Source organism: Bubalus bubalis, chromosome 10 (assembly GCF_019923935.1).
Source record: "Bubalus bubalis isolate 160015118507 breed Murrah chromosome 10, NDDB_SH_1, whole genome shotgun sequence".
NCBI lineage: Eukaryota > Metazoa > Chordata > Mammalia > Artiodactyla > Bovidae > Bubalus > Bubalus bubalis.
The window spans coordinates 103,957,703-103,980,917 of record NC_059166.1 but is presented as its reverse complement, the minus strand read 5'-3'; the positions used below and the strand labels follow the sequence as shown (position 1 = coordinate 103,980,917).

The window sequence follows — 23,215 nt, the reverse complement described above, 5'->3', positions numbered from 1 at the left end:
CGCCGCCCCCTTCCCATCCCTGGTGGGCACCTTGTGAGGCACCTGTCCCCTCACACTGTGGTCCTGAGGTGGGTTTGGAACAAAGCGCTGATAGGTCGCTTTACGTCTTCCCATTTTCCTTTTTCTGGCTAAGAGTTTACTTTTAAGGCATGCTTTTTTTCCTTAACCAATTTTAATAATTTGTGGCCTATTGTGAGGCCCAGCATGGTACTAATTAGCACAGTTTTGAAATCGTCCTACGAGTAAATGGATACACATATCCATCAGCTTATAGTGAGAGGAATTCTCATTGGAAGTTTAAGTGCCTTTATGTTTTCACCTCATTCATGCCATGTATTTGTTCATACATGTCTGTGTTTTGAGCTTCCACATTCAGTGAGCAGTTAGTTTGGGCCAGACATGGTCAGAAGTAGGACTCCAGCAGTGAATTAAAAACCGTGTGTGTTCTTTATCCACTGCTACGTAACGAATCATTGCAAAGCTTAGTGACTTCCCAGGGAGCAGCTCACAGTCCTCAGTGCCTGTGCATTGTAGCAAGCGGGCCTGGTTCAGGGCCTCCTGAGGGCACAGATGCGGGAAGGCACCCCAGGGCTGGATGGCAGGCTTTCAGACTCACCTGGCTGCTGGGGACAGGCCGAGGTCCCTGCCGTGTGGCTTTCCCATGGCCTGGCTTTCCTCGGAACACCCTCTGAGAGCAAGAGTGCGGGGTTTAGCCCGGGGCCCTTCACTGCCCTGGTCTCGAGGCCGCACACCTTCACTTATGTTTGCGAGAGTGAGCTGCTAAGTCCTGCCTCGCTCAGGGGCTGAGCAGGAGTTGCCCCTTCTGCCTCTTGAAGGGAGGAGGATGGAAGAATTTGTGGACCCCTTTTTAAACCCGCGCAGCCTGTTGAACAGTAATGAGCAGGGAAAGGAGACCAGAGTGCCTGAGTTGTCCAAGGAGGAGGGGACGATCGTGTGTAAACAGGGTGGCCAGTGAGGTGACACCAGGAGGGTGACCTTGAACCAGAGACCCGGAGGCAGGAAGAGAAGTAGCCACTCGGAGATAGAAAAAGGGTCATGTCAACCAGCGGGGACAAGGGAGAGAGCGGGCCGCATCAGGGAGGAGCCTGGGCTCAGGCCTGAGCAGCTCGAGGCCAGAGCCTGTTTCCTGAGGTGAGGAGGGCTGCCGGGGCGGGGAGCTAAGAGCCGGGCCTCAGCCCTGTTGAGGTGGACGAGCCCATGGGGTGTCCCGGGGACGTGTCAGGAGAACAGCTGAGTGTTCCGGCCTGCATCCGGGAGAGGACTCATTCAGCTCAGGGTGGACTTGGGGTCGTGGGCATACAGATGGCATTTAAAGGCACGAGCATGGTAAAGTCACCAGGCAGGTGCCGGTGGAGAGAGATGGGGTGCAAGGGTAGAGCTGTGGGGCATCCTGCATTCCAAGGTTGAGAAGGGGCGCAAGGGACTGAGGAATAACCACAGGGAGGGCAGGGCCTGGAGCCCAGGGAGAGACATGCTGGGGGTGGGGGGGTGGCGTGGGGGAGGGCAAGGAAGGGAGGGGGCTTGGTAACATGGGTTCCTCGAGCCCCCGGGGAGTTGCCCTGCAGGGCGGGGCTCACCGCCTGCTGGCAGAGAAGTGGAGACCGGGCGGGGAGGGGGACCGTAGAGGCCACTCCCAAGGAGCTTTCAGAGACCCGCAGTGGGCGCTGCAGGGAGCCCTGGAGGAGGAATCTGCTGGTTCCCCTTGTGCGATTGGAAGGCGAGAGAAGGGAGAGGACATGCCGACCGGGCTGATGGGGGTGAACCCATAGGCAGCTGGTTCGCTGGAGCAGAGCAGGAATGATGGCAGGTGGTCCTGGAGCCAGCGAATGGGGTAGCCCAGCCCTGGGGCGGGGTCGTGACGAAGACAGGAGGCGAGGGCACTGGCCACAGGGGACAGGGAGCCAGCAAGCCAGCACCTCGAGGCTGCCCCTCAGTTCCTTTGAGGTCATGTCTGGGAAAGAAGGCAGGACCTGGGTGACAGTGTGGCAGGGGGGACGTTTGCAGAGACAAGGGTGTGAGGTGTGAGAGCGGGAGGGTGGCACGGGGCACCGCAGGCACAATCCCATGTGTCTCTGATGACAGAGCCAGCCTTGCGGTGCGAGGAGCCATCCCCCAGAACAGCCCGAGGGCCTGTGTCCCGAGAGGAGAGCCGCGGAGGGGCTGGCCCTCCCGTCTCCTGGCTGCCCCTGCTTGCGCCTCTCTGTGGGTGTTCAGACCAGCCTGGGAAACGGAGGACTGGGAGCCTGCGAGGACGGCACACTCTGGTGAACTGGTACCAGTGATGACCGCTGATAGGGACCCAGCGGCTGCCGAGCTGAAGGGTTCTTTTTTCTTATTTTCTTCCAGCCTGGCTGATGGAGGCATGGATGTATTTTTGTAATTTTCGGTTTCTGTCTCTGACTCCATCAGCCCACCCTTGTGAATAACCTCATAGGATTGCCTGCCGTCCACGCTGAGACCTGGGTGTCACCAGGCCATCTAGGAACTGGATTCTCCCCCTGCCTGTTTCTTGAGTCCTGTTCGCTTAAGAGATGGCAGTGTCTCATGAGCATGGCCCATTTATCCACAGTCAGGGCTTCCATGTAAAATTGGGTTCAGTTCCTGATAGACTTGAGCTGCCCTGAATGTCGCTGACGAGACGTGGTCCTCTCGTGCCCAGGTGCAGACCCCGAAGGAGCAGGACTGGGAGCGCACGCAGCAAGCCAGCATGCTGGCCGATGTGGCCCAGGCGTTTGAGAGTGACGAGGGCGTGTCTGACGACGAGGGCGACAGGGTCACCCTCTTCAGCTCGGCCACTCAGCTGTCGCCCAGCAGGCAGGCCAATGCCAAGACTCTGACCGTGATGATGCAGGAGCAGCTGGACGCCATCAACGAAGAGATCCGGTGGGTGATCCTGAACTCAGCTCCCCAGAAACTCGGTTTCTCTGAGGAGCTGTCTTCTCCTAGGGACGTCTGAGTGTTCCATAGTAAGAAACCTGACCTCAGGTCTGCTTCAAGAATTTTCAGTTTTGAGATGGCCCTTGATTACAGAGCTCGGGCAGCCGGGGCGTTCTGTCCACGGTGTGGTGTCAGCGCTCTGTGGGGGCGGGGGGGGGCGGCGTTGTGGGGTGTCCCCCCTCAGCTCTGAGCCCCAAGGTGGGTGAGGTGCCGAGGCGGTGTCCCCTGCGGCCCGTGGACCCTCCTGTGTCCCTCAGAGCCCCCCACGTTCTGGTGAAAAGCCACCTGGTGAAAGCTGGGGTTTTGGGGTTGGCAAATTCCCACTCAGATCTGCCTTTTCCTTTTTAACTTAATGTAGTATGAAGATTGGCTTGTTGTAAGACAGTGGTCCAAGGACATGTGTTTGAGTTTTTCTCATCTCCTCAGTATATTTAAGATGTTTTCTTTAGACACCATCTTGGCAGGTATAACAATTTTCAAAACAGGATAGAATCCAAAGGCCTGCCTCGTGGTGAGCAGGGGGCCTTGGGTCTGGGTGCAGCCAGGTGGCTGGGGGCCCCGAGGCCTGCCTGGTGCCACACCTGCCCAGCTATGCCCGTGTCCCGAGTCCACGTTCAGAGTGGCCGCAGGCCGGTGACCCTGCACAGGACCAGGCAGAGCTGCTGCTCAGACTGGTCTCATCACGTCAGCCCAGGCCGAGGTGCCCGTTCCTGTCGGCCGAGCGCGGGGCTCCGGGGGAGAGGCAGGGGGTGAACGGGACAACCAGCAAACGCAGGTGGTGTCACCTGCCCATTTCACGCCAAGACAGACAGCTTTGTGGGCCGTGTTTGAGCACAGACGAGCTCAGAAAGATGGTCTTTCTGCGTCCCTGCAGGAAATATGGAACGGTTATAGATTAATATTTTTATTTTTACAGCAAGTTTTCAGGTAAAAGTGATTTTTCCTTATGCGACAAGTTGACTTGATGTAAACGGTCAATTCTGTCCATCAACTTGTTATCAACAGTGAAAAACTTTCCAGATGTATGAGTTGAAGTGAAGCTGGAGAGTTTACTTCCTGTAAGAATCTTGTATTTTAATTTGAAAATCATTGTATTTGCATAATCGTATATTTAAACTGCTATATAAAAACATCCACCACACATTAGGGGAGAAGAGCAGAAACTGTGAATTCTAGGTTAATGCAGCACATTGACATGAATCCAGAAACTCACACAAAGCTGGTGGAGAACTTCATCAAGTGATGCGTTTGTATGTATACAACCTTAAAAAAAAAAAAAAAATGATCAACTCAGCACTTCATCTGGTCTGGAGACTTGTGTTTAGAAACTGCAGCTTGTTTGTGAATTGCTGTTTTGATTATACAGAGTTCCTGATTCCCAGCGGAAAAGACTTGAGGCACTTGACGTGCATCTCTGCCCTGAGAGCAGGGGAGGTAAGGGTTGTCAACTTGAGGTATCTCTTCACAGGAAAGAGAGTTGCCACCGGGGCCCCTTCAGAATGTTAGAGTAAATAAGTGAAATCAAGCGTGGATGGTCAGGGCCAGTTTGTAAGACTCAAGGCTAAGTTATTCTAAGTTTGAGAATATTCCAAAGAGGAAAGGTAGAACCTTTTGTCTGAGATGTTAATTGAGCAACTGTTTCTGGAATTTGCTAATCATGACACAGAATGCCAGCCCAAATTTATTGTCCAGACAGGTTCCTCTGCTGACAAAGGCAGGTGACGCCTTTTATTCTATTTTAGGTTGATCGAAGAAGAGAAGGAGAACACGGAGCAGCGGGCCGAGGAGACTGAGAGCAGGGAGGGCAGGGGGAGCTTAGGCAGCCTCCGTCGTTTTAAATCAGTGAGCTCCCTCAACCTGCTTCCCACCTCCTCGCATGCTGGCTCCTGCCCGCCCCTGCCCAAGCCCAGAAGGAGGCAGCAGAGCCTGGCGCAGGAGGGAGACCAGCTGGGCATCATGACTCTGGTATGTGACTGCCTCCTCCCTGCCGCATCCCTCCCCCAGCATGCTGTTTTTTGTTTGTTTTTTGTTTTTTCTCTTTATACCCAGAAGAAAATCAGGTACATTTGCTACGCTCAGAGGTCTAAAAGTTTTTAAACTGCCTCGTCTTTAATCATTCCACAATGGCACAGCGACAAATTAGTCTTGATATTTGGACCACCACTTAGCACGTCATCATGAACTCAGCCAGAGCCTGCCTCTGTAACGTTGGGCCTGGCCTTGTGCAGGGCACAGCAGCTGCAGGGAAGTTTCTGTTCTCAGGGAGCAGACAGCTTCGTGAAAGTAACCATAGGCAGCTCTCATGGCATGGGAAAGCCGTGCAGCAGATTTTCCACTGGGGATGCCTGGCTACAGGGTGCAGGGCATGCGGTGGGAACAAAACCAAGAATCTACATTGGTCTGCTTACTGATGGACCTGGCCACGCGCTCAGGCCAGCTCTGCGTGTGAAACCAGGTTAAAAGCCCAGGGCCCAGGGCCCCAGGGAAGACGTCGGGCTGCCTCACTTTTCCGAGTCTAAAACTGGGATGACGACCTAGGGCTTTTGGTGACAGAGTGTGTGGCTCTAAAGCACATGTTCCAGCTTTCTTGCGTGTTTAGCTTAGGTGTTGTGAGTGCATTGCTGTTCACCCCATGAAATCACGTGTACAACATCCTGCTTTGTAACTGGACTTGTATTGTCTCTTTTTTCTGTTACCACCCATTGCATGTTAGCTGCATTGTTAGTCAGCTTATAATTAAATTAACCGTGAATCATTTTAGCGGCCTGTGAAGTGGTAACTAGTCCATTTTGTGGTCTTTTGACACACTGTTTTTATAATTTGCATCATTGGCTAATTAGTTGATATTTAAAATTCTTTGATGATTTCTCTGTGGTTTCATGCTTGATTTCTTTCCGAATATTTGGAAAAGAACAGTTCTGCATGTTTTCCTTGCTGTTGGAGTTCTCTGACAGTGTGTCTGCTTTCATCATTGGTTTTGATTCCCTCTCTCATCCTGTTGTCTGCTTAGTCGTCATGAATCCAGATCCCCCCCCCAGCCCCCGAGGCTGTAGTTTACCCATCCATCTCCCCTCCCCCGTCCCCTCACTTGCTCTGGTCATAGCCGTGCTGTGGTCCACAGCGTGTGTCCCCTTAGTCAGGTTTGTGCTTTGTCTTCATGTCTCATTAAATGGTGTTTTTCCCCCATAGCAGTAAGTTGAATTGGTGTATCACTATGCAGTTACAGGAGAAGGCAATGGCAACCCACTCCAGTACTCTTGCCTGGAAAATCCCATGGACGGAGGAACCTGGTAGGCTGCAGTCCATGGGGTCGCACAGAGTCGGACACGACTGAAGCGACTTAGCAGCAGCAGCACTGCAGTTATAAGCATAATGTATGTAGATGGATCCTAAACTACATATCATGTATAATTCATAAATGAGATTGTGCTTACATAAAGAAATGATCCTCTTAAGTGTAGAATTAGTAGAGTTTTAGATATGCAGATAACATCACCCTTAAGGCAGAAAGGGAGAGGAACTAGAAAGCCTCTTGATGAAAGTGAAAGAGGAGAGTGAAAAAGTTGGCTGAAAGCTCACCATTCAGAAAACTAAGATCATGGTATCTGGTCCCATCACTTCATAGGAAATAGATGGGGAAACAGTGTCAGACTTTATTTTGGGGGGCTCCAAAATCACTGCAGATGGTGACTGCAGCCATGAACTTAAAAGGCGCTTACTCCTTGGAAGCAAAGTTATGACCAACGTAGATAGCGTATTCAAAAGCAGAGACATTACTTTGCCAACAAAGGTCCATCTAGTCAAGGCTATGGTTCTTCCAGTTGTCATGTATGGATATGAAAGTTGGACTGTGAAGAAAGCTGAGCATCAAAGGATTGATGCTTTTGAGCTGTGGTGTTGGAGAAGACTCTTGAGAGTGAGTCCCTTGGACTGCAAGGAGATGCAACCAGTCCATTCTAAAGGAGATCAGTCCTGGGTGTTGATTGGAAGGACCGATGCTAAAGCTGAAACTCCAGCACTTTGGCCACCTCAAGTGAAGAGTTGACTTATTGGAAAAGACTCTGATGCTGGGAGGAATTGGGGGCAGGAGGAGAAGGGGACGACAGAGGATGAGATGGCTGGATGGCATCACCAACTCAATGGACATGAGTTTGGGTGAACGCCAAGAGTTGGTGATGGACAGGGGGTCCTGGCATGCTGCGATTCATGGGGTCACAAAGAGTCGGACACGACTGAGCGACTGAACTGAACTGAACTGACACAATATCCTTTCTGTGTTGGTGCTTGTATTTAAGACTGTAAATCTCATCAGCTTTTGCACAGTTAATGTCTCTATTAGACTCGTTAAAAAAGTATCTTCTATGGTTAATAAAATGTAAAGACTGCACCTGCTATTGTGCTAGCTTTCATTCTTACATATTTTCACAGGGAACTTGCTTTAATGAATTTATTTTGAGAAGTTTTAAATCAAATTCTATGTCAGGATTTTACATGAATGTCCAAGAGGTGGTTAGATTTGTTCAATGTTAAACTAGGTATTATGGTAACTTCCTCATCAGTTAAATTACTAATTTAAAGTGTAACATGTTTTTGATTAAGAGAAGCTAACTTATAGAGAGATTTGGCTGAGAATAGACACCTGTTAAGGCCCTTTGTTGTACAGAATGCTGTGCTTTAATAAATCATGATGTTGTAATAGAATGGTATCTTCCTGAGTAATAATTTATAGTGTTTCTCTAGTAAATCTCGAATAGCTTATTTAACTTCTGTGGTCAAAAAAATGTTCTGTTTCCAGTCACATTTCTCTAAATCTTCATGTCACTTACATGTTTGCCATCATTTTTGCTTTACTGTATTTGCCTCTACGGATTCTTGAAATTTTAGCTTCCAAGTCGCAATGAATCTGGTTTCTCTTCATTTCTTTGCATGCATCTATCAGCCTAGTGATTTAAGGAAGCAGCGTCGAAAGGTAAACTATTGAGTAATTTAGCAGGCCTTTGTTTCTCTGTGAAGTATTGAAGAGTCCTTATCGTTTAACGTGAATGAACACTGTGTGGTTATGTCCTGGTGAATAATTGACGGTTTAATGGAAGTGATGAAACTCACCCACCACTTAAAATGTGCTGATGGTTCTGTTGGAAATTGGTCATTCGTTGGGACAATTGTAACAGTGTGCCTTTCTCCCACTTGTTGGCCTTCTGGTCATCTCATGCTTGTTTATAATAGACATAGTATTATTTATTATTTTTAAAAATTTCTGTACTTATGTTTTTGGCCGTGCTGCACAGCTTATGGGATCTTAGTTCCCCAACCAGGGATCAGACCAGTGTCCCGGCAGTGAAAGTGCCAAGTCTTAACCTTTGGACCACCATGGAATTTCCGCTTAGTGTTTTCATATAAGAAATGACTGAATCAGAGCCATAGATGTTAGATTTGCGGGAAGCCAATTTAATGATGGTGGGTAGCAGTGTGCAGGAGACTCTGTGTGCCGGGCACGTGCTTTCCGAGTCTGTCATCTCATCCCCAGGTGAGGTCCAGTCTACTGCTATCCCCGTTCAGCAGACATAGACACTGAGGCTTAGCGAGGCCGGGCACCCTGCCCAGGCTCTCACACCCAGCAGCGTGGTGTGGACTGGTCTGATCAGAGCCTGGACACTTAACCGTGGTGCTGTCCAGCCCGCTTTCCTCCAGAGGCTCTCGTGTCCATCACGGCATCCCTGATGGAGGGAGCATCAGGAGGGAGCTCTCTGCCTCTCCCCTCGGGTCACTTGGATGAGCCCCTGTTGTTGGAGTCCAGTGCCCCAAGGGCTGGCCTTCCTTGTCCCTCTCCTGCTCCCAGCCCGCTGGCCGAGCACTCCTGGGCCTTCCCGCAGGACTGGGGTGGCCGTGCTCCAGTTCAGGCGGCTCAGTGCCCGGGAGCCCTTCTGCTGGGCACAGCAGAGCAGCGCCGTCCCCCTGGGGTTGGTGACCTGGGCGTGCCGCTCGCCCGCTCTGTGGCCTGCTTTGCCCTCCTGTTCAGCGAGGACACGGCACTGCCCTTCCTAGCCACATGTGGCACCAGTGGGGCAGCTCCCATCCTGGGGGAGGGCAGCCAGGCTGCAGACCCAGAGGCCTTCCTCAGGAGGAGGCCCGGGGGAAGGGGCTGGCCTGGGCCCTGACTCCGAGGCAGGTGTTTGTCTCCACTGAGTCCATAGTCAACCCAGGTGTGTCACTTCCCTGCTCTGTTGGTTGTTGTTTTCTGATTTTTATAAATGCTTATTTTAACTTGAATTTGAGATTGATCCCTGTTCAGTTCCATGTGGAAAATTTCTAGCCTTTGTAGCCTTCTGTTGTCTGAGGGTTCTTGTTAGAGCTCAGGGGAGGGAGCCCAGTTTATCCAGCTGCTGTTAAATGAGTTCAGCTGTATTTTGCACTAAGTTACTTTGTTGTCACCAAGCTCCTCTGGGGCTGCACGGGATCAGTATTCTTTACAGAATCCCACCAAAAAGGCACAGGTTAGTTGGTTAAAACAACGCACTCATTGTTTATAACAATACATGCCATGCATGTTTCCTAAAACCTCCCCAGGTTTAGCCACACACCAAAATGTATCAGTGAGACCTGTTTGGACCCTGCAGGGTTAATCTGTTCCCACACTGTCTTTCCTTTCCTCACACCCAGGACCAGCGGAAACGCTGGGAGTCCAAGAGAGATCATCTTCTTCTTTTTTTTTTTTTTAATTAGTTTATTTTTTAATTCAAAGATAATTGCTTTACAGAATTTTCTTTTCTGTCAAACCTCAACATGAATCAGCCATAGGTATCCATATATCTCCTCCCTTTTGAACCTCCCACCGCTCTAGGGTGATACAAGATCATCTGTTAGTGAAGACCTGGGGGTGCCTTATGGAAACCACTGTGAGCGAATGACACTCGAACAGCGTGTAAGTACTTCAGTGGGTAGTCCCCAGTCTGTATGTTACCGAGAAATACGATCCAGGCACATGGTGTTCGCGTGGAGGGGTTAGGTACCTTTTCTGTGTTTCTCTTGTTGTCATGGGTTCCAGTAACCTGCATCATCACTACAAATGATCTTGGATGGTGGCACAAGCTGTGTCTTTTTCTCCTTCAAACAGAAAGGTCTGGACGGCTTTGCTGAGAGGTTTTGTACTCTAGCTGTGGTGCTTCTGAGCAGCATCTGGCGATGAGCACAGTCCTGTCATCAGGGCAGTTCATGCCGTGCAGGATCCACGGTGCCAGCATCGCTCTGCTGTCCTGCCCTGCAGGGCCATCTGGTCGCTGGATTCCAGGGAGGGCCGAGGCCGGCTGCAGGGAGGCTCCCGTCCGGGGTCTCTGCACTCAGTCAGATGCTCTCGCTGCCCCATAGCCCCACTTTTTTTGAACAAGACAGTCCTTTAAGATGGCATTAAGCTATAACAAGGGTTTTTTTGTACTTGGGGGAAAGCATAGCTAATAGATTTTCAAATAAGTTTCTGGTTATAATGTAAAGCCTGTGTGATTGCCTTTTTCAGAACAGTCTATTGTTAGCCAATTTGACACTTAGCTCACTCCCTCAGCTGCCAGCTTTACGGGAAGAGGTAGAAGATGACAAGACCGCCATCAGATGTGAACCCTCGACCCTCGCCTGGCCGCGGTCCCTTCGGCTGGGCCGCCTGCACACGGGGGCGCTGCGCACAGCCACCCACGAGGACCTCAGGGACGCCCACAAGTAAGCGGCCTGTGTGTGCGTCGTCAGTTTCAGGAGCCCTGCGCCTCTTGTCTTGAAAGAGTTGCAAGGATGATTTTAAAGGAATACCACTGAGTTCGGTGCCTGTGTTTAGTGGTGAACTTCAGGTGCTGGGGAAGAAGAGCTCAGTGACCTCAGTGATTTTAGAAAACGTCCATCTCTACAGATTGACTCCTGTGGGAGCTTTCTTCCTGCTCTTGGTAGAGGTCTGCCCGGCCTGGGGCACGTTCCTGACGGTGACGGCCCCGTGCCTCTCGGGTTCGCTCTTGAGGGTCCCTCCCTTTCCTGCAGGGGTCTCCTCTCAGGAGACCCTGTCCCCTCCTGTGACTGACACTGTCCTCATTCAGACCACCACTTGCTGAGCTCCCGTCCTGAGCCAGGCAGCACTCGATGGAGGGCACATGTGGTCACCTGACCAGCGGCCCTGCACGGTGACCGTCGCTCTCCTGCCACGGCCGGGGATGGTTACCCTGTGGGAGGCGGGGGGATCTACCCAGAGCAGGGGAGCTCGTCTTCTCCTGGAGCGTCGTCACCTGCCGAGCAGCGACCCTAAGGGAGGGTCAGAGCGCCCTCTGCACCAGCTGGCCTGGAGTCAAGCCCTCCTCGCGGGAGAGCTCGAGGCAGAGAATCTCAGCTTCCCAGTGCGGTTGTCTGACGCCGGGAGCCTGCATTGCTTGTGTGGAGTGTGGTTGGTGAAGGAGACTCCAACTGTCAGCTGCGAGGTTGAGGCGCGGGTGTTGCTGGGTGCCCGTTTCTATCAGTAGCTCTTGTGGAGGGGTGTGTGTTTGCACAAGGGTGCCAGTTAAAGGTCGTTTTCTCTCCCCGAAGCTCCACAGGCTCTCAGGACAGCCCCGGGAACAACCCCAGCAGCAGCACCAGCAGCCAGGGCTCGCTGCACAAAGCCCCAAAGAAGAAGGGCATCAAGTCCTCCATCAGCCGCTTGTTTCGCAAGAAGGAAAAGGGCCGGCCTGAACACCCCAGCAAGGAGGCGTTAGGACCAGGTGGGTGCTTCACCGTTCAGAGGGAGGAGGGCCTGCAGGCATCTCCCTTCTGTGTCTCCCCCGTCGTCCCCACGAGGCTCCTGTCAATCACGCTGGGGGTCCTCCTGGGAGCAGGAGTGGAGGAGGCGTCTGTCTTCTCAATGGGTCTGAGATGATCGGCTGAGTTAATGAGTGGATGGTTGGGTGGATGGATGGATGGATTAGTGAGGGGTGGATGGATGAACAGATGGCTGGCTGGATGGGTGGATGAATGGAGCATGGAATGAATAAAGCAGATGATTGTACTCCAGTGCTAGAAACATATTCTACGCAATTGATTGAGTAGGAGCTGGGCAATGATTGTTTCATCCTAACAGTGACATGTGTTTGGAAACGGCCTAAGTGGTCCTCAGTGAGGGGTGAGGTACAATCTGTGGACACCCCACAAGGAACAGCCCGCCCTCCTTCCTGCCACCTTCCCCATCCCCAGGAGCTCATCAGGGGTTCTGCCCATGCCCCCACCCCACCCCACAGCCACACAGGTCCTCCTGGGGTCCCCTCATCACACAGGGTTATCATCAGGCCCCCATATCACTCAGCTTCCTCTCCTTGAGGACAGACAGCATATGTTCCTGCCTCTTCAGCCACAAATTTGTTGAGTCTTGTTTGTGCTGGGTGTGGGATGTACAGGGGTAAGTAAAGCAGATGTGGTCTGGAGCACAGCTAAGTGACAAGAGAGAAAAAGGAGCAGATTATTAAATGCTATCCCTATTATTAGTAAATACAATGCATGAGATGGATGGTGCATTGATTATGTACCAGATGCTGTGTGCGCCTTAGCAAGCAGGTGCTGCCCCCTCCCGATTCACAGAGGAGGACACAGTGACAGTCACGTGGTTAGGGAGCGGTGAGGGCAGGTTCACACCCACCCAGTGGGACCAGGCACTTTGCCGAGCCCCAGCCACCTCTCTCGTGGATGAAACAGGAATGAGATGGCTCTATGGCATGATGGTTCAATGGACATGAGTTGGAGCAAACTCCAGGAGATAGTGAAGGACAGGAAAGCCTGGAGTGCTGCAATCCAAGGAGTGGCAAGAGTCGGACACAACTGAGCGACTGAACTAAAACCTGAGTGTGTGCTAACCTGCTTCAGTCGTGTCTGACTCTGCGACCCCAGGGACTGTAGCCCGCTAGCTCCTCTGTCCATGGGATTCTCCAGGCAAGAAGACTGGAGTGGGTTGCCATGCTCTCTTCCAGGGCATCTTCTCAACCCAGGGATCGAACCCACATCTCTCGTTATCTATTGCATTGGCAGGCAGGATCTTTACCCCTAGCGCCACCTGGAAAGCCCCAGTGAATGCTGACAACTAGAAACGCAGAACATAAGGGCCGCTCCTAAGTTAAACTGGAAGAGCAGCAAGCACAGGTTGTAAAGAGGAAAACACACGATGAGCGACAACAGCGCCAACAGAAACAAGGGATGCGTTCACCCACATAGAGGAAATATCTGTGCCATTCGGAAGAGGAGCCCGTCAGCCCTTGGAGGGACAGCTGGAACCAGAATGAAAACCGAGGCCATGGTCAGCAGTGCCCACCACACGGCCTGGGTGGCGTGGTGTCACTCACCGGGCTTCCTGCATCCCCAGAGCTGCTGGCAGTAACCTCTCTGAGTGCCAGGCCGGGCAGCGTCCCCGAGTGAGCTCAGGCATCACCGCTCTCCTTCCAGTGCTGCTCTGGGGCCCTCTGTGGGCGGCCACCCTCATGCCCTGCCCTGCCTACTTGCTGGGGCCCGGCTGTCCCCCTGGGATCCTTTCAGCCCTTGAGCTTGGGTGTTCCCAGCCCTCTGCCACACCGGACTGGGACGCAACTCAGGACTTGGGCTTGAGATATCAAGGAGACCGTGAATCTGGAAGGACACCACCCTGGGGCCTGTGAGAGAGCAGGAGAGCAAAGCCCCTACGGGGAGGAAGCAGAGCTGGGGAACGTGCACACAACCTCCACTGCCTCCTGCACAAGTGCCTTTTCTTTGTCTCTCCTTGACCTGAAACAAACGCCAGCTGCTGCTGCTCTGCAGGTGATTCCTAAAGATGCACCTCCTGCCAGAGCTATTGTCCTGCTGCTCTGGGGCTGCCTGAGTGTGCTCAGGAGTACCAGACAAGTTAGGGCTGCCACACCTCATACTGGAGGTGGGGGGCCTGATACTGGGGAAGGGTCGGAGGTGGGGGGAGGGTCTGAGGGTGGGGGAGGGCCTGATGCTGGACTAGGGCCGTGACGCTGGACTGGGATCTGATGCTGGACTGGGGTCTGATGCTGGACTAGGGTCTGATGCTGAGGGAGGACCTGATGCTGGACTAGGGTGCATCATTCGGGTCCCCGTCAAGGTTGCCCTCGGACACCCCGCCCTGTGACCGATGGCGAGCCTCGACACCTGCACTTTGTTCCCACCCTCGGCCCGCTGCCCACGCCTCAGCAGCAGAGGGGCCCTGTCCCCGCAGATGCTGAAGTGATGGAGCCTCTTGTCTCCGGAGCCAAGGGAATGAACACACCGTCGGGCGCCCTCTAGGGACACCTATGCTTCCGCCTTCTGGCCTTTCCATTGCATCCGTCCGTTTCTCTTAAGAGAATGTCCGTGTGATGACACGGGCTCCCGTTACCAGCTCTGGTCTGTTCTCAGTGAGAGTACAGCTTACCCTCGGCACTCTTTATTGGCCCTGGGAAATTTTGCTTCAGTACTTGATTGAAAGAAAGCAATAAATAATACTGTGATAAAAATAGTTCAAAAGTAGACTGTACATACTTTGTCACATATTCGGGAAGTTCACAAAAGATTAATAGGAAAATAGAATGATAACAATGAATTGTACAAGTAAATTAAAGGCGGAACCCACATGTAAAGAGACATGCTGTCTCTGTCTACCAAGATACCAGCTGCATAATAAATATCACACTGTGACCTGAACGCATCTCTTGCTGGCTTTTTTAATGTGCTGCTGAAAAAGTAAAGATTACATTTGCTATTTATACAATCCAGAATGGCTATGTCATCACAATCTAAAAATGTACGCCTAGGTCCATTCTTTACACATGTTTACAAACATGTAAAAAGATGATTTACATAAAAATAAGGCCTTTGTCAGAGCTGCACTACCCTGTCTGTCTGGGAAGTGGCACCTTCACTGTCCAGCTCGATGGCTCTGCAGCAGGTGCAGGGCATCGCAATTGGTCCCCAAAGAGTCTCACGGGAGAGGAGGGATCCGGGTCCACAGAGACTAGGTTACAGGAGAGATCTTCATAGTCGTCTTCTAGGCATCCTTTCAGCCCAAATTTCATTAGAAGCTCACATTTAACACCCAGTACTTTTAAATCACTTCACGCTGTGGACAAAAACCATTTCTTGCTAGAAAAAGTACAGTTTAGGCCAGTCGTTAACATCCACCAACAATTGGTTGAAATTAAGTTTGCTTATTTCAGAGTGATTGTTGGAGAGCTTGGTTACATTCTGGAAGGATAATAATGCACACCGTGTCATGATGATTTTACCATCGCAGGAAAACCCCTTCTCTCATGGTTTAACATTGAAAAACAAGAATAATGACAATAAATGCATCATTTACAAAAGCCCTGTGTTTGTTCATAGGATTTATACAGACAAGCACTACAGTACATTCATTTGAAAGACTGAAATCAGGTATCAGAACATGAATGGATCTGAAAGGATATTCATAGCCTGAATATACAAGAAAAAGGAAGTAATTCTATAAATGAAGTCATAAGTTTACATAAATATCAGAAACATTAAATTCTAAAATATTTTTTCTCTATGGTCTTCATGAATTTTTCACTAATTAAAAACCCTGTAATATCTTCGGATCCATGTAACAAGTATTAACAGAGTAAAGATGACATCGAGTTCAAAATGTAGTCTTTGTTGTATACTGGATGCTGTATAAACATCTGGAGAATTCGTGCAGGTAAACTGGAAACAAACACACAGAAAAGTCAGTCCTGGGTTGGCAGCTGGTGCCCCAGCCCCTGCCCCTCCTGACACCCCCACCCCCTACCCCATTTGGGGCTTCAGCTGCTTTGAGAATTCAGAGAAACATGGAGGACCAAGCAGATCAAGGAGAGAACTCTGTGGCTGACTTGATTCTGACATATAGCTAAAAGCTGCTGGTAAAAAAAAACCCTCAAAAGCCCAATCCAGCTTTCTAGCTGAGATGTGAACAGGACAGAGCAGACAGCCTCCTGCCCTCAGAGTTGCTCGAGCAGGGCTGGGCCCCAGGGCCGGACCCACCAGAGGACCACCCAGAGCAGCACCTGCAAGGGAGGGTGGCCCCTTAGTGGCCGCCGAGCCCCAGATGCCGGTGCACCTCCGTGTGAAATGCTGGCCTCTGCACGGAGAGGTCCAGGGCAGGGCAGCCTCGTGAACCCTGACGGTCTGGGCCCTGTTCCCTCCGAGAACGTGCACGCAGGGCGTGGCCGGCAGCACTGCCACTGTGGGAGGGATACCCACGCGTCCCTATGCGAGGGGCCTTGGCCATGCTCTGACCACTCCGGCGGCAGTGGGGCACCAAGGTCACGTTCTCTGCTGTGAGGGTTCTCCCAGGCTAACCTCCGGAGACCCGCTGACCCTCCACTCCCTGGGGCGTGGGCTCCGTGCCCCCGCAGGACCAGGCCGGCCTGTACTCACCCCGAAGCACATCAGGAGCAAGTCCTGACTGTAGCAGAATCCAGCCCCTGCGTTCCCGCCACGCTGCCTGGTCCCATGAGCGTGGGAGGAAGGGTGCAAACACAGAGTGCGGTTAGTCGTGCAACGTCACATGGGGCACGAGGACACACAACGCACACCCGCAGCAGTGCCCACTCCTACTGAGGGTCTGGGGAAACTTGTAGAGGGTGGATGAGCTGGAGAGAGCGAGCCTGGAGGCTGCCACGTGGGGGTCCCTGCCCCCCGGGGTGGGGGGAGGGCGGTCAATGGCACATTTGATAACGTAAACGTGGTCATGGGGACAGATACTCCACATCGGCAGCTGCCAGTCTCTCCTTAGACCTAGGGATTCACAGAGGTCCAGATTCACAGATTCCACATAGTCTATTGTTATTCAATTTTACACTTCCCTCATTCCCTCAGCTGCCAGCTTTACGAGAAAGAGGTACGAGATGACAAGCCCACCATCAAATGTGAGCCCTCGAGATCAGACGAGATCAGGCGCGTTCAGGGTGGTATGGCCGTAGACGGAGGCGGCTGCCGCCGGGCGCCCTAAGAGCCCTGCGCTGCGCCTCCCTTTCGCTCTGACCTGCCGGTCGGGCCAGCCGGCCGCACCTCTCCCCGGGGGCGCGCGCTGTACTTGAGCCGAAGGACCCGCGACCAGACTCCGGCCGGCCAATGCCGCCACGCCCCCGAACACCGCCGCCCCGTGGCCAGCAAACGCCTGGCCAGGTTCGGCAGCCCGGAGGGCTTCCAGGACCCCCAGCGGCATGCCGGGCGTGCGTGCGTGCGTGCGTGCGGGCCTGGGGGGTGGGCTGAGGGGCGCGGAGGTCTCGGTGCCCTCCCACCCCGGGCCTCTCCAGGCCCGGCTGCGCTCGGCGAACCGGGCCTCCCCGGATCCCGTTCGCTGCTCAGGGCCGTGCGGCCCAGAGGTGTCTGGCTTTCGGACCCGCCGCCACCCGCTCCCCCGCGGCCCGCGGGCCTCTGAGCCTCCTGTGGGCCTAGGCGCAGCCCAGCCAGGGCCCTGAGCGCCCATCCTGCCGGACACCTGCCCGGTGCCCAAACCCACCGGGAGCCACGGAGGCGCAGTCCTCCCGAGCGCCTCAGTCCCGCCCCTTCGCCCTACCGAGGCCCCCCCCCCCCCTTTCCCCCACGCCGCCGGACAAGCACACAACCTTCCTGAGAGAGCAAACGAGCGACAGGCAGTCACACGGACAGACACACAGACAGTCGACAGCCCGCCGTCGCAAGCTCGTCAGCCAGAGCCATAGCACCTGTGAGAGGCTGGGGCCAGAGGAACGGACGGGCCGCCGGGTGTCAGGAGAGACAGAGGCAGAAAGAGATGAAAGTTCAGAGACAGACTCCAAGACTGCGAGAGGGAGATACAGACAGACAGACAGACAGACGCATGCGCACGCGCGTGCACACACACACACACACACACACACACACACAGGGAGGCAGAGACAGATGGAGACACAGAGCGAGTGACAGAGAGACAGCAAACAGGAGACAGACAGGGGAGAGAGGATGGCATCGGATCTGAGACAGACACACTGGCACAGCCCGTGACGCACCTCAGAGGAAGGCCACGCGGAAGAAGCAGCTTCCCCAAGGGAGGGGGCGTCAGCCTTGGGCCGGGCCCCGGCTGGACGCGGTGCCCTGGGGCTGGCGGTCACCCGTGGGGACCCCAAGACTTCCTCGAAGCCGAGGTCTCAAAGGTCCCCTTCGGCCTGGCTACCTAAGGCGAGACCCAGCCCCCACCCCCAGGCCAGAGGGTGAGTGTGTGAGAGTGTGTGTGAGTGTGTCGGTGGGTGAGGGTGGGGTCGGGTCGACTTGGGGCCGGGTGGATACCCAGAGTGGAGGGGGAGGGTGTGGAGGCCGGGGGTTGGGAAGCTTGCGTGTCCTCTTGCTGTCTCTCTCTCCCTCTTTCTCCGTCTCCCTTACCTGTGGTTTCTAGCTCTTGACCTGTCTCGGCGGCAGGGTGTGTGTGTGTGTGTGTGTGTGTACCTCCAAACCCAAAGCAACTTTCTATGGAGACATAGTGAAGGGTAAATGCACTCTGACTCATCTGATATATGAGTCTAAAACACTGGACATGTCTGGACTCAAACTTCCAGGGCCGCCTTCCTGCCACCTCTGGCAAGCATTGATGGTGCCACTGTAATCCTCTAAAGGACCGAAAGTCCTGTACAAGTCCAGACATCTGCTCTGTACAGTCTCTGCCTACAGTACAGAAAAGTATAGAACAGAATGACACATTCTTTTTTAATTGTACAGATGAATCAGCTGCTATCTGCTGCCTAGTCAACATGGTCAACATGAGGGAGTCAAGCAAGAGTTCCAAATCTCTTGAATGTGGTCCTTGGAAATACTTCTGCTCTTAGTTGCTCAGTTGTGCCCAACTTTTATGCTACCCATGGACTGTGGCCCGTCAGGCTCCTCTGTCCGTGGCATTTCCCAGTCAAGAATACTGGAGTGGGTTGCCATTTCTTTCTCCAGGGGATCTTCCCGACCCAGGGATCAAACCTGAGTCTCCTGCAGGCGGATGCCTTCCCATCTGAGCCACGATACAACTAATTGCCTAGTCAAAATACAAAGAAAAGAGCTAGTGTTCTACTAAGTGGAAAGATGATTTAAGAAACGGAAGCTTTCCTTTGTTGGTATATTTAAATCTTTATTTAGTTATATTTTATTTTTCCGATTAAGGCTACTTGAACAAGGCAATGGAGAAACCCCAGAGTTGAAAAGCAATTGACTTTTTAAAAGAAACATGTGGCAGGTGAAACTTTCTTCATTTTTTAGAGTTGGTTCAATGCAAAATCTTTATTCGACAAATATGACTCTTGTGAACTTTATTTCAAATCTCCACGATGAATCACTAAGGCATCAAGGAAGAAAGGAGTAGAGGTGGAGAAAAAAAGAGCAACCTTTCCCCTTGGCTCCATCTCAACCAGCTGCTTAGTTCCTTCATCTCATGGACTACCATCTGGGATTATCTTGTTTGTCTGATTTTTGTTTGGGGACCGTTTCTAGTCACAAGGCTAGAAACAGTGGAGGGGGGAAGCCCTTCTTTCCATTCCACATCAGACCCAGTGGGCAGTCCAGGCCCTGCCCACTGCATTGAGTCTGTAGCAACAGAATCACCAGTGATGCTGGTTAACAATGCATGTTCCTGGAATCCACTCCATTCGCTACTGACTCTTTGAGGTGGTGGTCTGGAACCTATACCTGGAAACTTTCTTGATGATTCCAAATCACACCAAAGTCTGAGGACTATGGAAGATCTTCACATTTCTGGAAGAGCCACACACCTCCAGAAGGAACCACAAGACTTGCCTGAAATGGTAAAGGTATAAGTATTGGACTGAAAGTTGGAAGGTCTCCACCTTTGCTATGTAAGTAAAATGATCTTTCTTTGAAATGAAAATGGATAATACTAAAAGTTCACATTGTTCTAGAGCATTAAAAAAAACCCTGAATTATAGAAATCTGATGTACGAGTTCCTGGAAAGCAAGAACCTATATTTATTGATATGTCTTCATGCCTTAGATCGTGCCTTGAATATAGTGTGCACATCAACAGAAGAAAGAAAAGAACTGAATCGACAAAGATACAAAGAGATCAAAAGTGCTGAGCCAAGTGAAAAGTTGAGGCTTCACAGAACTTTTCTGTCTTTCACACACTGAATAAATATTGAGCACCTACTATGAGCTAGTAGGCATGCAATATGTTTCTGGAAATAGAATGCTGAGAGAAGAAGACACACAGTTCCTTCTTTCCCTGAGACTAATCTAATGATAAATAACAGGCAGATCCTTTGAGAACTTCTATAGGGCCTCTTCCCTCACCAAAAACTGGATGTCAGAGAAGGCTTTTCAGACTAATAATTGAGTTGAGATCCATAGGTTGAACCAACGTAAACCAGGGTTGAGATGCAGGAAGAATTTCAGGCAGGTAAAATAGCATCTTGGAAGGCTACGTGACAAGGGAACCTTAGTACATTCAAGAAATGAAAAATGCCCTATGGGATGGAACCAAAAGAGTGCAGAGGGCATTCCAGTGAAAAGAAATCAGAGAAGAAAGTGGGGACCAAGCAATGAAGGGATTTGGTCATATCTTCACTATGATGGGAAAATACAAGAGCAGTTGGAGCAGGGAGGTGATAGAACTGCATCTGCATTTTAAAAAGGTCATCTTGCTCCACATCACTCATGATTGGACAGACTCAACTCCAAACTACAACGAGGTACCACTTCACATTAGTCAGAATGGTCCTCATGGAAAAGTCTGTAGATAACAAATGCTGGAGAGGATGTGGAGAAAAGGGAACTCGCCTCCACCGTTAGTAGGAATGTGAGTTGGTAGAGCCACTATGGAAAAGAGTATGGAGGTTCCTGAAGGATCTAAACCTAGAAGTACCATATGATTCAGCAGTCCCACTCCCAGGCACATATCCACCAAAAGTATAACTGAACAAGATACATGCACCGTCTGTGCACATATATCTGTGTGTGCACGCAGATGCGCGCGAGCTCGGGCGTTCGCCTGCGAGGATGGGGGGTGGGGGTGGGGCTGGGGGTAGGGCTGGGGCTGGGGCTGGGGCTGGGGCTGGAGCTGGTGCAGCCCCCGGGGATTGCCTGAGGCACGCCAAGGGAGCCCCAGACGGAGACCCGCGGGACGGTCGTCTGGTTTCCTGGAAGCCAAATGCGGAGGGGCTCGCGGGCCGCGCGGAGGCACCCCAGGTCTGCAGCGGGAGTCGGTGCCCTGGCCACCCACCCCCAGGAGGGGTTGGGGTGCGGGAGCCCAAGAGTTGGGACGTGGGGGCGGGGGCTAAAGGAGAGGGAAGGCAAAGAGCCTACAGCACCCGGTATTCCCAGGCGGTCTCCCATCCAAGTAAGAACCAGGCCCGACCCTGCTTAGCTTCCGAGATCAGACGAGACAGGGCGCGTTCAGGGTGCTATGGCCTTAGACGGAGGCCGCTGCCGCCGGCGCCCTAAGAGCCCTGCGCTGCGCCTCCCTTTCGCTCTGACCTGCCGGTCAGCCATTCCGACTACAAGTAATTTTACTCCTTCCCCTTTCTCTCCCTGCTTTCTGAGAGTCTCTCTCCTTCCATACTCGATGGTGTAATGAATGGATGCCTTAGATCATTTTCCCTCAACATTTTTTTCTCTTTATTTTTACATTGATTTCTATGAATTCATCTTCAAGTTTATGGATTATTTCTGCCAGCATCTCATATGTGCTATTGAACCTATCAATTTTTCATTTCAATTATTTTCGTTTTCAAATCCAGAATTTATGTTAGTTTCCTTTAAAAAAAATAATTTGTAGCTCTTCATTGGGTCTCTCTGTTTGTTGACTTAGTATCATACTGTCATCTAATTCTTCAAACATGGTTCCATTATTTCATTTTGTAGTTATCATTATTTTGATATTTTATCTTTTGACCTTCATACTGAATTTATAAGTGATATACTTATATGAGTTATCAGTGGTATGTTATACAAATGCTTTACTCACCACCATTACAACATTAGAGTTTTCTGATTTTAACTGTATACTTACCTGTCCCAGCAGGTTGATAAAGAGTCCAAGCCTAAAGCCCCTTTAAGGAGGAGGCAAGCTTGCTTGCTTTTTCACATTCTTTGGCCTAAGACAAGTAGGCATTGTAGGGAGCAGTATCTCAGGTTCAAGGACATTCCTCTTTTTGAGCTTTGGATGTATGCTATAGGAAAGGGTCTGGGCAAAACGCTCACATCCTTGAGATGTTGTCTATTCTCAGAAGCTAGTTGAGAAGTATATATGTCCCTGCTTAAATTAGTGAGGTGGTTACACTCCTACCCCCTTCTGATGTCTGTGTCAGAAGCTTTTTCTGTCACCTTCACTTTAAATAAAATATACACAAAGCTCTGAGTGACTGAGACTGTCTTTGGCCCCAGAAGAATCCATGAATCCAGTGGCAGGAGGAGAAGGGGACGACAGAGGATGAGATGGCCGAATGGCATCACCGACTCAATGGACATGAGTTTGGGTGAACTCCAAGAAGTGGTGATGGACAAGGAGGCCTGGCGTACTGCAATTCATGGGGTCACAAAGAGTCAGACACGACTGAGTGACCGAACTGAGCTGAACTGAAGTGGATCAATGAGCTCTAATTAATTGGCCTAAAGAGAAGTAAGTGCTTTCAAATCAAACAATTCTAAATTCAATAAAATTAACGTAAATGAATGTAATGCTTGTGTGAACTGGTAAATAATCATTATTGAATTGATACATGATATTGATGTTTGTTTATTGATCTAATTAACAGAAACATTGTGAATATACTTCTATAAATGACATAACTTTGGGTGATGTATCCTTACCAGTGTATAGAATGATGATGTAAAGTACAATTCATGGTTGCTGAAGAAAAGTAAGATATGTGTTTTTAATAAAAAGTAATAAGGAATGGAATTACATTCTATTAAGGAAAAGGAAAGTAAGTCTAAAAGTACAGGTGGCTGTCCTCTAAATGGACAAATGAAGTGATGAATACAGAAAGTGTAAAAAAGGTGTGTGGCAAGTGAAAGAAGACTTTTGTGCATGGTACAAGTTTGTTAACACATTAAACTACCTTTGAAGTCTTATTGTTACTATGACTAAGTGAATAACTATTGCTTCACAGCCAGTACCAAACTGGAATTTGGTTTTTTCTCGCTGATTGAAAGAAGAAAGTTCTCTTGGAATGTGGCTTTTGATAACAGACTATAGCACACATGAACAAAGCTCATTCTGCTCCTGCAAAAATTAACCCCTCTTGGGGAATTTAAAACGGATTAAAAATGGCTATAAACCAAA

General features: G+C 51.1%; 2 protein-coding genes and 1 pseudogene across 9 annotated transcripts in view; 1 reads left to right on the top strand and 2 right to left on the bottom strand.

Annotated features, from left to right (window-relative positions):
- Window positions 1-14,622, top strand: part of LOC102415700 (liprin-alpha-1) — a 29,421-nt gene extending 14,799 nt beyond the window's left edge. Inside the window, 6 exon segments of the mRNA XM_045161981.1 lie at window positions 2,681-2,904; window positions 4,701-4,923; window positions 9,800-9,880; window positions 10,469-10,665; window positions 11,512-11,684; window positions 12,979-14,622. Coding sequence (XP_045017916.1) covers window positions 2,681-2,904; window positions 4,701-4,923; window positions 9,800-9,880; window positions 10,469-10,665; window positions 11,512-11,684; window positions 12,979-13,034 — 954 coding nt within the window. The 3' untranslated portion in view covers window positions 13,035-14,622.
- A 4-nt stretch (window positions 14,623-14,626) lies between these two features.
- Window positions 14,627-18,718, bottom strand: LOC123464632 (S-antigen protein-like). 8 transcript variants are annotated; one of them, XM_045161982.1, is made up of 3 exons: window positions 16,961-17,434; window positions 16,354-16,420; window positions 14,627-15,639 (listed from the first exon to the last, which is right to left on the bottom strand). In XM_045161982.1, exons 1-3 carry the CDS (start codon window positions 17,405-17,407, stop codon window positions 15,575-15,577), a joined length of 579 nt encoding a protein of 192 aa, XP_045017917.1. In that variant the 5' UTR covers window positions 17,408-17,434; the 3' UTR covers window positions 14,627-15,574. The 8 variants fall into 8 exon arrangements, 1 of the variants encoding a protein (XP_045017917.1); XR_006639667.1 differs by lacking the exon at window positions 16,961-17,434 and adding an exon at window positions 18,319-18,718; XR_006639666.1 differs by lacking the exon at window positions 16,961-17,434 and adding an exon at window positions 17,547-18,303.
- Window positions 18,719-21,227: 2,509 nt separating this feature from the next.
- On the bottom strand, window positions 21,228-21,346 carry LOC112582874 (annotated as a pseudogene).
- Window positions 21,347-23,215: the final 1,869 nt, after the last annotated feature.

Coding starts and splice junctions, on each gene's coding strand:
- LOC123464632 (XM_045161982.1), bottom strand. CDS start 17,407: ATGGGCGCTCAGGGCCCTGGCTGGGCTGCGCCTAGGCCCACAGGAGGC. Junction 16,421..16,960: donor CCGGCTGGCCCGACCGGCAG/GTCAGAGCGAAA, acceptor TCATGGGACCAG/GCAGCGTGGCGGGAACGCAG. Junction 15,640..16,353: donor TGCTCCTGATGTGCTTCGGG/GTGAGTACAGGC, acceptor GTTTGTTTCCAG/TTTACCTGCACGAATTCTCC.